General features: G+C 35.3%; 3 protein-coding genes across 3 annotated transcripts in view; 2 read left to right on the top strand and 1 right to left on the bottom strand.

Moving 5' to 3' along the window:
• LOC125812109 (RAN GTPase-activating protein 1) overlaps positions 1-13,363 on the bottom strand; it is a 376,170-nt gene that overhangs the window by 175,743 nt on the left and 187,064 nt on the right. The window lies entirely within an intron of this gene.
• Positions 95-7,038, top strand: LOC125812215 (ribosome-recycling factor, chloroplastic). The gene is made up of 11 exons (XM_049491742.1): positions 95-252; positions 347-461; positions 870-939; positions 1,017-1,112; positions 2,039-2,136; positions 2,528-2,639; positions 4,435-4,476; positions 5,471-5,527; positions 5,602-5,652; positions 5,942-5,998; positions 6,724-7,038. The coding sequence occupies exons 1-11, from the start codon at positions 165-167 to the stop codon at positions 6,739-6,741; spliced, it is 804 nt and encodes a 267-aa protein (XP_049347699.1). The 5' UTR covers positions 95-164; the 3' UTR covers positions 6,742-7,038.
• LOC125812168 (uncharacterized) lies at positions 8,689-12,257 on the top strand. Its single transcript, XM_049491667.1, has 2 exons — positions 8,689-9,606; positions 11,841-12,257. The coding sequence occupies exons 1-2, from the start codon at positions 8,767-8,769 to the stop codon at positions 12,240-12,242; spliced, it is 1,242 nt and encodes a 413-aa protein (XP_049347624.1). The 5' UTR covers positions 8,689-8,766; the 3' UTR covers positions 12,243-12,257.

Below are 13,363 nucleotides of genomic sequence, written 5' to 3'. Positions count from 1 at the left end.
TATTTTGAAATATTTGCCTAACTACTTAATTTTCCTATTAAAAAAATGAAAGAAGAAAAAGAATAACAAAATGGAAACTTCTTATCCAAAATTTCAGGCTGTAGTCTAAAAAAAAGAAAAAAGAAAGAGCTTTTCTCTTTGCAAAATTCACTGTCCCTTCAACAATGACGATAGCTTTGTCGCCTGCAACTCCAGTACGTTTGCTATGCCAACAGCAACTCACCCGCAAACCTGTTCTCTTTTGCTTTCAAGGTATCTCTCTTTCTTCTCTCTATATGGTAGTCTTTTGAGCTTCTGAGTTTTGAAAGGTGTCCGTCTCTGTGGCATTTCAACAAACATCTTGCAGATAAATTTCCTACTTCTGGTAATGTGGTATGTTGGTCGGCGTCTGCGAATTACTCGAGCTTATGGGTTGGAGCAAGGAGATTGCAGCCTCTTGTTAAACCATCTTGGGGAAAGAGGCAAGCTAATTCTGTATTCTTGTGCTGTTTGCTCATTCTTTTTGTATGTCAGTAGAAAATGTTAAGTACCCATGTAGGAATGAAACATCTAGATTGACTCGAATGGATATTGAAGAGTTATAGTCGACCCCAAATAGTTTGGTATTTTAAATTGGGGTTAGGGGAAGGGAAAATGGGGATGGGATTAGTAGGTGAGGAATCAAATCTTCACCAATAAAATGAAAGTTCAGGTAGCCAACCAACTGACCTACTAAGATTTCTCAAATAGTTTGGTATTGAGGTGTTGCAGTAGTAGATAGATGTTGTTTGTCTTGGTGGTGCTTGCATTGATTTTCATTGTTGATCTCCATATGCGTAACTTGGGTTGATTTCATTATTTACTTATGGTAACTTGGGTTGATTATTCAGAAGTGGAATTGTGAGGTGTGCAACAATTGAAGAAATAGAAGCTGAAAAATCTTCGATTGAGAAAGATGTGGTGAGTATAGTGATATTCATTTTCATTATCAAAAGCTATGTTAACTCTTTGTTTACAGACCTTTTATTTTACTTTAGAAAGAAAGGATGGAAAAGACAGTTGAAACTGTAAGGTCAAATTTCAACTCTATAAGGACAGGAAGAGCTAGCCCAGCAATGCTAGATAAAATTGAGGTAAGACATTCTGTGGGATCCCCCTTCCCTCCTCTCTCTCCCTCCCCCACTTACACTTGTGGTTAACATGACTATTTTCTTTATAACCATCACAACTGATACAGTAGAACATACTGAGCGACTTGCAAAGCCATTTAAATGGTACCAACAAATTTTTAATTTATAAGTAAATTGAGAGTCCTGTTAGTCATAGGTACCATGTTGTGTTAAAGCAAAAAGTCTCACATTGGTGGTTAATGAGATAGGTGGACTCCTTATAAGGCTTGGACAATCCTCCTCCCTTTGAGCTAGTTTTTGGGGTGTGAGTTAGGCCTAAGACCTAATTTAACATGGTATCGGAGTAGGGCACATCTCACTCAATGTTGGGGCCCCAAAACTAAATTGCCCAAAATTTCCCACACACCAGATGCTAAGCACCAGGCTTGAGGTGGGTCAAAAAATTGCCCACGCACTAGATGTTAAGCACTGGGCGTGAGGTTGGGGTGTTAAAGCAAAAAGTCCCACATTGGTGGTTAATGAGATGGGTGGACTCCTTATAAGGCTTGAGCAATCCTCCTCCCTTTGAGCCAGCTTTTGGGGTGTGAGTTAGGCCTAAGACCTAATTTAACTGATATGTTTTCCTCTCCAATTCTCTTCTGGTCTATCAGAAGTAAAGTCAATTGTACCACATACCTGCTGCTCTTGCATTATCACTTCTGAATGATATATGTGTTTTTGCTTGAAGGCTTATGTGTCTTTTCATTATTTTCACCTCAAGCCCCTAGCATTTCCTTATTATTTCTCATGCATTATTCATACTAATTATCTGGGTGTGGAGATGTGGTGTCTGAGACATGGTGGTAAAACATAATTTCTTTGTTTCATTTCTATATTCAATATATCTAAGTCCAGCTTTTCTTTTTTTCATTTTGTATTGCTCATACAAGGTTGATTATTATGGCACTCCAGTCAGCTTGAAAAGCATAGCACAAATTAGCACTCCTGATGCAAGTTCTATCTTGGTGCAGCCATATGACAAATCCAGGTTGAACTTCTGAAACATTTGAAAAAAAGAAAGAAAATCAGGTCGGGCTGATACTGTGGATGTCTTGACCATTATCTCACGCTTTCTTGATATCATCAATACTACTTGTAAATTCTTAGATTCATTTGAAGTAGAGTGGCAAAAGAGTGAGTTCTGGAATTCAGATGCATCAGAACAATAGGACGTCTACTTCATCAGACTCATTGGCCCTTATGTACTGCTTTTCTTGTATAATTGTCATGATAACAAGTCATAGAATTTGTCGTCAATTTTAGGCCTTAGGTTAATAAAATTATCCTCGTGAGGAATTCCTTAGAACCATTTTGTAGCAACTTTGCATATGTTTGCACTTTGCACTGCACTAAGCATTAGTCTTTGTCTTAATTTTCAGTTTAAAGGCTATAGAGAAGGCTATTGTCAGCTCTGATGTTGGTATGACGCCAAATAATGATGGAGAAGTAATACGATTGGCTGTACCCCAGTTGACATCAGACAGGAGGAAGGTATTAAGTGTTCTAGTGCTTAGTCAAGTTTGTTTCTTCTAGATGCCAGCTTTCAGCTTGAATGTTAATCTTTGTTTCTTTTAAGCAAGCATGAATGTTTTGTTCATCTCACTGTGGTCATTTAGCCACTCATGCTATGGGTTGGATTGATATTATCTTTGTTTTATTTACCTGGTTTCCGGATAGCCATGCTTTCTCATCTTCTTTATCCTGTATCTTGGAAAATATTTGGTTATTGTTCCTGAAAATTTGATCACTAATTAATGTTGTCATTTCTGTAGTCAAGAACTACAGACTAGGTACTCGCTTTTCAGTTACATCTGTTTTGTGTTAATATCTTGTATCTTTGTCATTAATATTCAGTAAGTTTGTCTTCCTCTTTTAAGGATTTAGACCTAATAGGATATCATAAACATTTCAGGTTGTGAGGTAGGTGATTTAACCTTTCCAAAGTTTTACTGTATTGTCCCTACATGGTACACTATGTAGGTTGTGAAGGATTTTAAGCTAAATACCCATGTATTTTGCTCCTTACCTTTCTGCCCTAGATCACCCCCTTAATAGAGCAACACAAGATTTGAAATATAAGCAGCTTTTGCCTTATAGTAACTTCCCTGTCACCGTGTTTTCTAGCCTTTATGCCAACGTACTCTTTTGAAGTAACCTTCTTCATACTAGACTATAGATATTTTATGGGGCTATATAACGTTATGAGCTTCTAGTTACGGTAGTATATTGATTGACTGGTGCATAGCAAAAGAATTGTATAATACCATTCATAATCTGTTAAAAACACAATGTTTCTGGTGTTTCTCTATGGGAGCTTGTAGGGAAAACCTGGTTTTACCGCTCACTCCTACAACAACAACATACCCAGTGTAGTCCCATAAGTGGGGTATGGGGAGGGTAGAGTGTATGCAAACCTTACCCCTACCTCGTGGAGGTAGAGAGACTGTTTTCGAAAGACCTTCGGATCAAGTAACGCATATCAAAGTAGTTTGAAAAAGAAAATACAGATGTAAAGAGTGATGCCTAAACTAATTCATACCTCTTTTGTTGTTTTTATGTTTATTTCATGTGTTTTTATAGTAACCAATGATCTTAAGTTCATATATGGCTGTAATATTTCATTGCTTTGGCAACTACAGCCCATTTAATTTGAAGGACAATATACTTTCATGTTTGAATTGATACTGGAATCAATCTTTTATTGCTTACATCTCTCATTTAAAGTTGATGCTATCATTTCTCATGACAATACATTATTGGTTCACCAATGTGAAGTTCTTCTGGTGTATCTGACATCATCTAGTCTTCCTGACTTCTCTATATTGCTCAGACGAAATTAGGGGCACTGCCTACACTATGCAGTTCTCCTAAATGACTAGACATATAGGTTTAATAACTGGTTCAGTGACCTAGTTTTTATTAGAGGACTGACAAACTCAAACTATTTCTTATCTCAACTACACGCGACATTTTCCTATTCAAGCTATGTGACAGGTGCACACTGCCAAAAATAACCTTTGCTTCCAAATTGATGGGCATCCATTCTGTTATTTGATTCAGAACATTTGTCCTTTTTTATTATGAAGTATTTCAAAAGTTATGGCTTACAATAGCATGCTTTTATGAAAAATAGACTTGCAGCTTTTGATCTAGTTCTACTTGAGTCTACTTAATAGGTTTTCCCCAAAGTTTATGAGTTGGTAAATTTGCGAATAATTCAGTATATTCAATTTCTGACACTGAGTATATTTTAGTTTTCACTTTTATTTCTCTTCTTTTTATCCAGGAGTTATCCAAAATTGTTTCTAAACAGGCCGAGGAAGGAAAGGTAAGTTTTATCTGTTCTAAAAGCTTGTTCTAACTCCTTTTCTATGTTATTTTCTGCTTTCCAAAAGAAAAAAAAATCTTTATTCTTAATCTAGTGGGATCTACTATTAGAAATAGCTCCTATTTGTCCTTTGGAGCACCTGAGGTTTCAGATTTACAATTGGTCATGACTGTGGTATATTTATACCTGTACTCGGTGCTTGTAGAGGTACCCTCTCCAGGGTCCTTATTGTATTAAGCAGTAAAACTTGGTGTTATGAACAACGGGGTAGTTCAATCATCCAACAAAAAGATACTAAATGACACATTTAGAACTGGGATTGTGAGGAAGAGAATTTCTTATATTTTGTTATCAATTTTTCATTTCTTTTTGTTGCAAATATGCATCTTTTATGTCTAGTTTGCTTTGTATAGAGTGTTAAAAATCTGACATGATTGACTGAATTATCATTGCAGTCAGTATATGATGTTGAACTAACTTTTCATACTCTTTCTCTCTCCCTCCCAATAGTGACACACTTTTTGTTGAAATAAAAAAAAGCTTTTCTGTCCACGAAACACCTAAACAATTCAACTAATGTTTCACTTTTAAGAATGTTTAGATTATACTGCTGTTATTCTATCCCCTGGGCGTTGGTTTAATGGTAAGAGCACAAAGTGTGATGTGTGGGTTAAGCGCATGTCACGAGTTCAAACCCTGCCGTAAACAAAAGCCTAACATTTAAGTGGAGAGCGGTAGAGGGGGCAGGCCCAATAACCACTGAATTTAGTACAGTTCGTCATTTTCCCTCTGGTATTTCTATGTAATGAAAAAAACCAGCGCTGATATTCTGAATGGAAAAACCTTTTGTCTTCTGATATTCAAAGTCAGATAGCTTGCCCTCTTACTTTGAATCTATCTGTTGGTTAGGGATGGAGTAGTTGATTGTGCTTATATTGCCTATTGATCATGTCCGTTGGACTATTACTATCTCTTTCTCATAAAATATTTGCAGGTAGCTATAAGGAATATACGAAGAGATGCCTTAAAAGCTTATGAAAAACTTGAGAAGGTTTGAGCTCTAGGCAATTTTTGGCCCATATCTTTCGGATGCTAGATATTGAGGAAGCTTTACTTTTTTTTCAGGAGAAAAAGCTTTCTGAAGACAATGTGAAGGACCTATCTAGTGATTTACAGGTAACTAACAAAGTTTGATGTTCATGGCACAAGAGTTCCAAAACAGAAAGTGATTATCCATATCTGTTTAAACAATTGTCTCATAAATTGTACGCTTTAACTGTTAAATACTTCATTTGGATTCTACTGGAAGAAGAAATAAAATTGTTTTCAGATTTTCTCGTAATACCAACTTTTGCTCTAATTTCTCAAACCTGCAGTAGAAAATAGCTCAAATTACTACTAATAATCATCATTATAGTGCAATCTGAAGTCTTCTACTTGTGTCATTCTTCCTTTTTCTACACAGAAAGTGACAGATGAATACATGAAGAAGATTGATACTGTCTTCAAGCAGAAGGAGAAGGTATGTTAATCAAGAATATCATGTGGTTTGAGATAAAATGTCGTGTATGCAAAAATATATGGGTAGACTCTAAATCCCTGGTAACTGTTTTCTAATAAGTTATAAACAAGCAGAAACTGAGTATCAGCAGTTAAGTTCTGATTTGGGCAATAAAGAAATATTTCCTTACCCTTCCCTTCACCACACCATGTTTCTCTGCACCTTTGTGCTTTGCTAGGCCTTTCTAGATACCTTGTGTGTTTCCTAATGTGCATTGACTAGGCTCTGCATAACAGGAATGGGAGTCTAGCATCATCTTGTGTCTGTTACAGGCAGTCCGTTAATGCAAACGGAATCATTGATTTCAAGCATGCACACCCCAAAAAGAGTTTTTACTCTTTTTTCCCAATTCAAACTCTCTAGTCTTGTGTCGTCTGGCAATCTTCTATTTGCTGACCAAATAAATAGGAACATTTGTCATCCTCCGAAAAAAGGCTTCTACTGGAAAATGGAGTATTATAATGCAGCTGCTTCTCCCTTCCATTTTCCTTGTTCCATGTTAATCTTATCCAATTGATAATATGATGGTAGTCTGCTTTCTTTTCCAATATTTCCCTCTTCCATTGCGAGGTTTGGTTGTTTCCTCGTTTACCATGCTTCACCTTTTGACTCACTTCTGCTTCCTTTTTATTTACACAATGAAGGTTAGTAAGATTTTATTGAAACATGTTTACGTTTGATCTCAGGAACTGCTGAAAGTTTGACAACAGTTCTGTTCAATGTGTATATGGAGTTTGTGCAGTAATGAAGCTTTACTTGGAAGGTTCATCTGGTGCAATAGGCTTGTCACATGCCTTCGTAAAAAAACGACCTTGAATTTTTCATTGTAAAGATCACTCAGGAACTGGAATGATCCTTGTTAATTTTGTTAGGAATTTCTGTTTTACTGGAAATTACTCCCAAAAGAAGTTAAATCTGCCTGTGGCGACATGATTAAAGCTGCTGGATTTTGTAACTACAGGATCCGGAATGAAATCTACTTGCTGATGGTAGAATATCTACTCTCCCTGCTCTTCTTTCTCTTAATGCAAGTCTTTCAAAGACCTTTTAGTTGTCTGTCTGCTTATTCATTTAATACATTGGTTGTGTAAATATAATATGGGTTTTTGGAAAATTTTAAAGTGGTGTTACAATTTTGGGCATTGTAGTTGTATAAAGATTGAAGAGCTCGATAAGATTTCAGTGAAGTTTTGGAATACAGGAAGGGTAGTATAGAGTGACGGTGCTATTCGATGTCATTTTTAAGATGGTGAACAAGGTGACATTCAAAGTTATACCCACGTACTTTAGCGATATCAAACTGCTAAGCCACACTATAAAAATTGATAGAGGATAATGGAGATGAGGGTGTGAAAGGGCATATTCAAACTCATATTTTGTTGTAATTATATTATCAAGTGAATTCAACAATTCTACTATCTTTTTAAAACTTGCTGAAAGTGGTTTGTTTTAATCTTTATAATTTGCAATTTCCAAATTCATGTTTCATCAATTTTATTCTCTATAATAGTAGTCAAAATATTATAAATTTGTAGTATAATTTTTTCGATCTCTATGGAATGATATCATAAATTATATTATAAACAAAGTAGCATAAAAAATCCTAAAAACATTAACCTCCTCAAAGGGGTTTATATGGGTTTCGAGGAGTAAAAGATACTCATTATTTCGATAACTAACAGTAAAATTTGGTACATTCACTATCCTCTGTGTGTCACCAGTATTTGATGCAACTTAACCCAAAAAAGAAGAAGTATTTAATGCAAAAGTGGGGGATTGTCTCTATGAATCAAAACAAGGTTTTGACATATGGATGTATTAAGAGATAGCACATTGTTGTCAAAGTCTAGTCAGATTCAGCTCAACAGAAACAACACAAATTAAGAATATGAAATCGTGTCGGATTTATATTTCTATATATCTTAAACCTGGTGCAATATCGAAAGATTATCTCACATGAATACTATGACTGATATGTCACTCATGGTCAATCATGATAAATTTCACCCTGTAACCGATTTTGAAAAAATCTAAAATTCACTCCAGCAGTCATTATTAAGGGTTGAATTCATACAAAATAGTATATAGGATTAGATTACAAATATACTTGTTTCCCTCAAGAATAAGGCACTTGGTTTTCCTCATAAATATAGTATGCACTCTTAGTTGTAATAAAGCATTCAAACTCTTACTTTCTTTACGAGGTTGGGTGACAATTTCTCTTGAGATAATTAAATAAGATCCACTTTACTTCTTTTTGCTTTACAATTCATTGCTCTTGTTCATTATTTTAAAAAAAAAATCACAAATCATTAAGTATCAGAAAAATATATTTTCTTCTTAATAATCTACGTGACCTTAAACTTTAAACACAATTTATTATACTAACTTACAAATTTATAAATAAATAAATATAAAATTACACCTCAAAAAATTACGTTATACTTCTAAAAGCAAAATTTACAAATATTTAATCTCTAAATATAAGTCTCTACTAATTTTCTTTCTTTTCATCATTTTCGTCAAATCTAACAAATAAAGTTTCATAAATTTTAAGGAGACTAAAAACGTGTGCTGTTTGAGACATAAACTCAAATAAAAGGGGAGAAAAATATATATACAGGACTTCAGGGTCCCAATCCCCAATTAGAATAACAGACTGTTCGTTCGTCTTTTCTCCTCTTTCTTTTTTTTGGGAAAATTATCGGAGCAAGAGAAACCCTAGGCCGATGGATATACTGAAACAGGAATTGGAGCTACGTCGGAAAAATCTGGCCCAAGACGTCGGTGGCCGGAAAGTTTTCAAGCGGTCGGAGATCGAACAGAAGCGCCTCCAGAGGATTCGCGAAGAGGAAAAACGCGAAGCTGAGGCCAAAGCCCTCCGTCAAAAGCAATTGGAACAGAACCAGAAGTCTACCGATGATTCCTCATCAAAATCAAACTCCAAAACCGATACTCAATGCCTCAAGCAGGATTCATCATCTTCATCGGTATCTAAAGCACTTACCGACGAGCAAAAAATCGATGGATTAAACCTCCCTCGACAAGAAGTTATTCGTCGACTTAGGTTTCTGAAACAACCGGTGACTTTATTTGGTGAAGATGAGGAGGCGAGGCTTGATCGTTTGAAGTTTGTATTAAAAGCTGGAACGTTCGAAATTGACGATTCTGACATGACTGAGGGGCAAACCAATGACTTTTTGAGGGATATTGTGGAATTGAAGAAACGGCAGAAGTCGGGGATGATGAGTGAAAGGAAGCGGAAGGTAACGGAGGATTCTGGTGAGGATAAAGATGGAGGAGGTGGTGACGAAGATTTGAGTGGAGATGGAAACTCCTCGGGGGTTGATCATGATAAGGATTTGAAGAGGATGAAAACGAATTTTGTTGAGTTGTGTGATGAAGATAAGATTTTGGTGTTCTTTAAGAAGTTGTTGAATGAGTGGAATCAGGAGCTTGATGAGATGACTGATTCTGAAAAGCGGACGGCCAAGGGGAAATCCATGGTCGCTACTTTTAAGCAGTGTGCTAGGTACTTGCATCCGCTATTCAAGTTCTGCAGGAAAAAGGTAACTGTTGACTTCCCTTTTAATTGGTTTGTGTAGATGCTATATTTAGTTTCTGCAAAGCTGCAAGCTTTATATTAGTTGTCTATCTTCATCAACACAATTGCTTGAAATTGAAGCTTAATTAGAAATTTACTTAATTAGACTCATATGAATTGAGTCTTAGGTGGATCCAAATTATGAAAGAATAAACTACGCAATTCAATACGGAATATGGTCGTTTTTGTTGGAGTTCTAACTTTGATATAAAAGATTATATAGTCTCTTGTAGAAGTCTGTGTTTGCATCTAGTGATGATTTATTTTGATTTAACACATAAGCTCATCATAACTGGAGTTGATTTGCTTTGATGTTTGATTGAATTTGATCTTTAAAATTTATGAGCTCTTGTTCTTCCAATGTCTTTGTTGGAGGTGAAATAGGTCGTATTATAGAACATTGATGAAGGATAAGAGCACCTTCTTACTGTATATCCTGTGTTAGATTTTACCCGCACATAGTCTCATCCTGTGTTATGATCTCTATTCTAATTCTCATTGCCATCCGGGATTGAGCAGATGATGGGATAAACTAATGAATCCATTGGCCCTTCCTCATGTGACTAAGGATGTTATATTCTGAGGTAGCTATGGCATAATGACCTGGAAGAGTTAATGGTTCAATGAATTTGCAGACAAAGAGACAGTCCCTATATGCACATGCATAAAAAGATTTGCACTTTTCTTGTGTATAAATATAGAATGATGCGTGTATTCCCTAAGTTAATTACATTACTGAAAAAATAACATTCACTTAATTAATTGATGTATATGTACTGTGCACTAGACCTCATCTCCTATCCTTCATCATGTGATAATGATAACTCTATAGATGATGATTAGTCAAGTGTAGTAGAGGATCTTATTCTATGTCATATTATTATACAATAGATAATGGATTATATAAGAAAAATGGAAAGATTTGCTTTTTTTTAACCGACTCTTCCTCCTCTGTCAATGCTAGCAAGGACCTATAGGTTACTTTGCTTATTTAAGATAATGAGAATGGGTTAGTCAAAAAGGAAAAGCCCGAGCTTCTAAGCTTTTGCATTTTCTGCATTGAACTTCTCATTGGAAGCAATTCGATCTGCCTATATGAAATAGAACATTTTGCTAGCTTCACAAAGTACAAATGAAAAGCCCACACACAATTAACTTGTCTTAAGCTCAGTCTCCTTTCTGAGAAGGGAAGGAAGACTGGATGGATGATAGGCAAAAGGTAAGAGTACATTGAGCAGCCACTTTTTGAAAGGAGTGAACACTTGAATTAGGACAAGCTATCATGCATTGCAATTGAGAAAGTAAATTTTTTTTGATAATGATAATTGAGAAAGTAAATAAGCACTATGTTGTTGATGACACAATGCTTCTCGATGCTTGCATTTGGAGAGAACGTGGGACCTAAACACTCTTCTCGATGCTTGCATAGGGTTTTAGAGTTAAACCAAGGTTATTTTCTATTTTGATCAAATGCTGGATTTAGTTCCATGATGAGGTTAAATAGAGCGACCTGTTCTTGAAGATTCATATAGTCAATCCCAACTTACTCAAGATTCAGGTGTTGAAGGATTTAGTTGTTACTATAGTGGATGCTAAACCAATATCTCCCATACTATCCCTTTACTCAATAAAATCCACAAGTCATTCACAAGTTTTGTAAATCCAAGTATATCTCAATGTGATTATTTGTCGATCAGCCCAATTTTATGTGCAGAAAGATGATAATTACCGAACTTATTTCTAATGGTAGGTTCTTGAGCCAACTCTGAACATAGGGGGTATATAACGTATGTAGATGGAAAGCTCATATTTATGTAACAGTGCTGCTGGTCTATCTACTAAAATATCCCCCAGTCCATAGAAGTCCTAGGTTCTTGAGCTAACTCTGAACATAGGGAGTATATAAGGTGTGTAGATGGAAAGCTAATATATATGTAGCAGTGCTGCTGGTTTATCTACTAAAATATCTCCCAGTCCATAGAAGTTTTGAATCTGAGTTTAATATGCTGGTAAAGTAGAACTTCTTGCAGCTTAATAATTCTGATGATGAGGTCTAAGGTCTTTACTTTCTGTCGTTGTCTTTTTAAAAATAAAACATTCCAATATGTTTCTTTTATTCTCCCTTTTAAGATTCCTATTCAGATTATTTCTTCTGCATGAGAAGCTTATTTTGACATGGTTTACTTCTTTTGTATGCAGTTACTTCCTGATGACATTAGGCAAGCACTACTTGTGGTTGTTGAATGCTGTATGAAGAGGGACTATCTAGCTGCAATGGATCAGTACATTAAGATGGCAATTGGTAATGCACCTTGGCCTATTGGTGTTACTATGGTTGGTATTCATGAACGGTCAGCTCGTGAGAAGATTTACACAAACAGTGTTGCTCATATCATGAATGATGAGACAACTAGGAAGTATCTGCAATCAGTTAAAAGACTGATGACATTCTGCCAACGACGTTATCCAGCAATGCCATCCAAAGCTGTGGAGTTCAATAGTCTTGCAAATGGCAGTGACTTGCAGTCTCTACTTGCAGAAGAGGGTACTTCTGGGGGATCTCAAACCTCAGAGGAAAGGCTTCGAATAATGCCTGCATAAGGGATAATCCTTCAGCATATATATATTAATTTGCCATAAGTACTCTCTTTTTTCCGCTTATGTTGATTCTCTCCATGATGTAGCTTAATTGAGGTCTGGCCTGCAAAGCCTTGCACGCACAAGGGGGAGAAAGAATTTGAATGACCTGGTTTGTAACTTGTGGAATTTGATCATATGTAGAGAAAACTCACTTTTAGTTCTGGGATGAGTTATTATTATGATACGTGTTAGTTCTTGCTTTTTCTTAGCTTTACCTGTGTTTCAGAATAAAGTAATTTGATGTTTATATAATACGTAGTACATACAACAACAAAAACCTCAAGGATGGAGAAGCCATAATCGAGAAAGAAAACCAATCTCTGCAAGATCAACTTTCACTTCCCTAACAGTAATATTTGGCATGCTCCAAGTACCTTTCATCAATGGATATAAACTTAGTAGTACGCTTTTTAGAACTCTTTAGGTTTGTTAGCCAAGCTGATGTTTTTAGAACTCTTTAGCTTTGTATGTATTTATGCCAAGCTGATGTCAGGGAATGAGTGCCTCTGCGGAGTTGTCAACCAAAAAAAAATTGAACACAAAAAGCTTATCTATGAGCGAGTTGCAAAAAGAAATTTAGAATATTGTAATTCCTTTTAACTTAGAATTTTCTTTAACTACGTGCAAGAATCCTAATTATTGTATATTTAAAAATAGCATGCTTTTATTTAGAATAATTCTAGGTATGACTAATAATTAATTCTTAACACTTCTGAATTCATTCTAAATCACTTGAAATTTTACAAATATGTCAATAAAAAATATCTATAAGTCTATTTGAGTAACATACCTTCTTCAACCTTAGGTTTTCTTCTAATTATTTTGGTTTTTGGTTTAAGTTGTTTTCCTTTAGTTAATTTTTTTAAAATTATACAAAATTAACAATTGACGATGTCCCTTTTAATAATATATCGTGTTTTCACTTTCAGTTGAAATTTTTTTATCAAAAAATTGGACGACTCAACCATATTGTTGCCGGAATAAAGTAGCCAAAAAACCAAAGATTTATCTCTTTCTTAATTATACAACATTATTCAACGTTTAAATCCATTGAATAAGGTTCAAGTCTTTTTAAATATATT

Source organism: Solanum verrucosum, unplaced genomic scaffold, assembly GCF_900185275.1.
Source record: "Solanum verrucosum unplaced genomic scaffold, falcon-dt-bn FXZP01000235.1, whole genome shotgun sequence".
Taxonomy (NCBI): domain Eukaryota; kingdom Viridiplantae; phylum Streptophyta; class Magnoliopsida; order Solanales; family Solanaceae; genus Solanum; species Solanum verrucosum.
This window is presented reverse-complemented; position numbering and strand designations above follow the sequence as displayed.

Bases quoted from the DNA above. Each gene is read 5' to 3' on its own strand.
- LOC125812168 (XM_049491667.1), top strand. From the start codon at position 8,767: ATGGATATACTGAAACAGGAATTGGAGCTACGTCGGAAAAATCTGGCC. The intron at 9,607-11,840 runs GTAACTGTTGAC...TTTTGTATGCAG, and splicing joins TCAAGTTCTGCAGGAAAAAG to TTACTTCCTGATGACATTAG.
- LOC125812215 (XM_049491742.1), top strand. From the start codon at position 165: ATGACGATAGCTTTGTCGCCTGCAACTCCAGTACGTTTGCTATGCCAA. The intron at 2,640-4,434 runs GTATTAAGTGTT...CTTTTTATCCAG, and splicing joins TGACATCAGACAGGAGGAAG to GAGTTATCCAAAATTGTTTC. The intron at 4,477-5,470 runs GTAAGTTTTATC...AAATATTTGCAG, and splicing joins AACAGGCCGAGGAAGGAAAG to GTAGCTATAAGGAATATACG.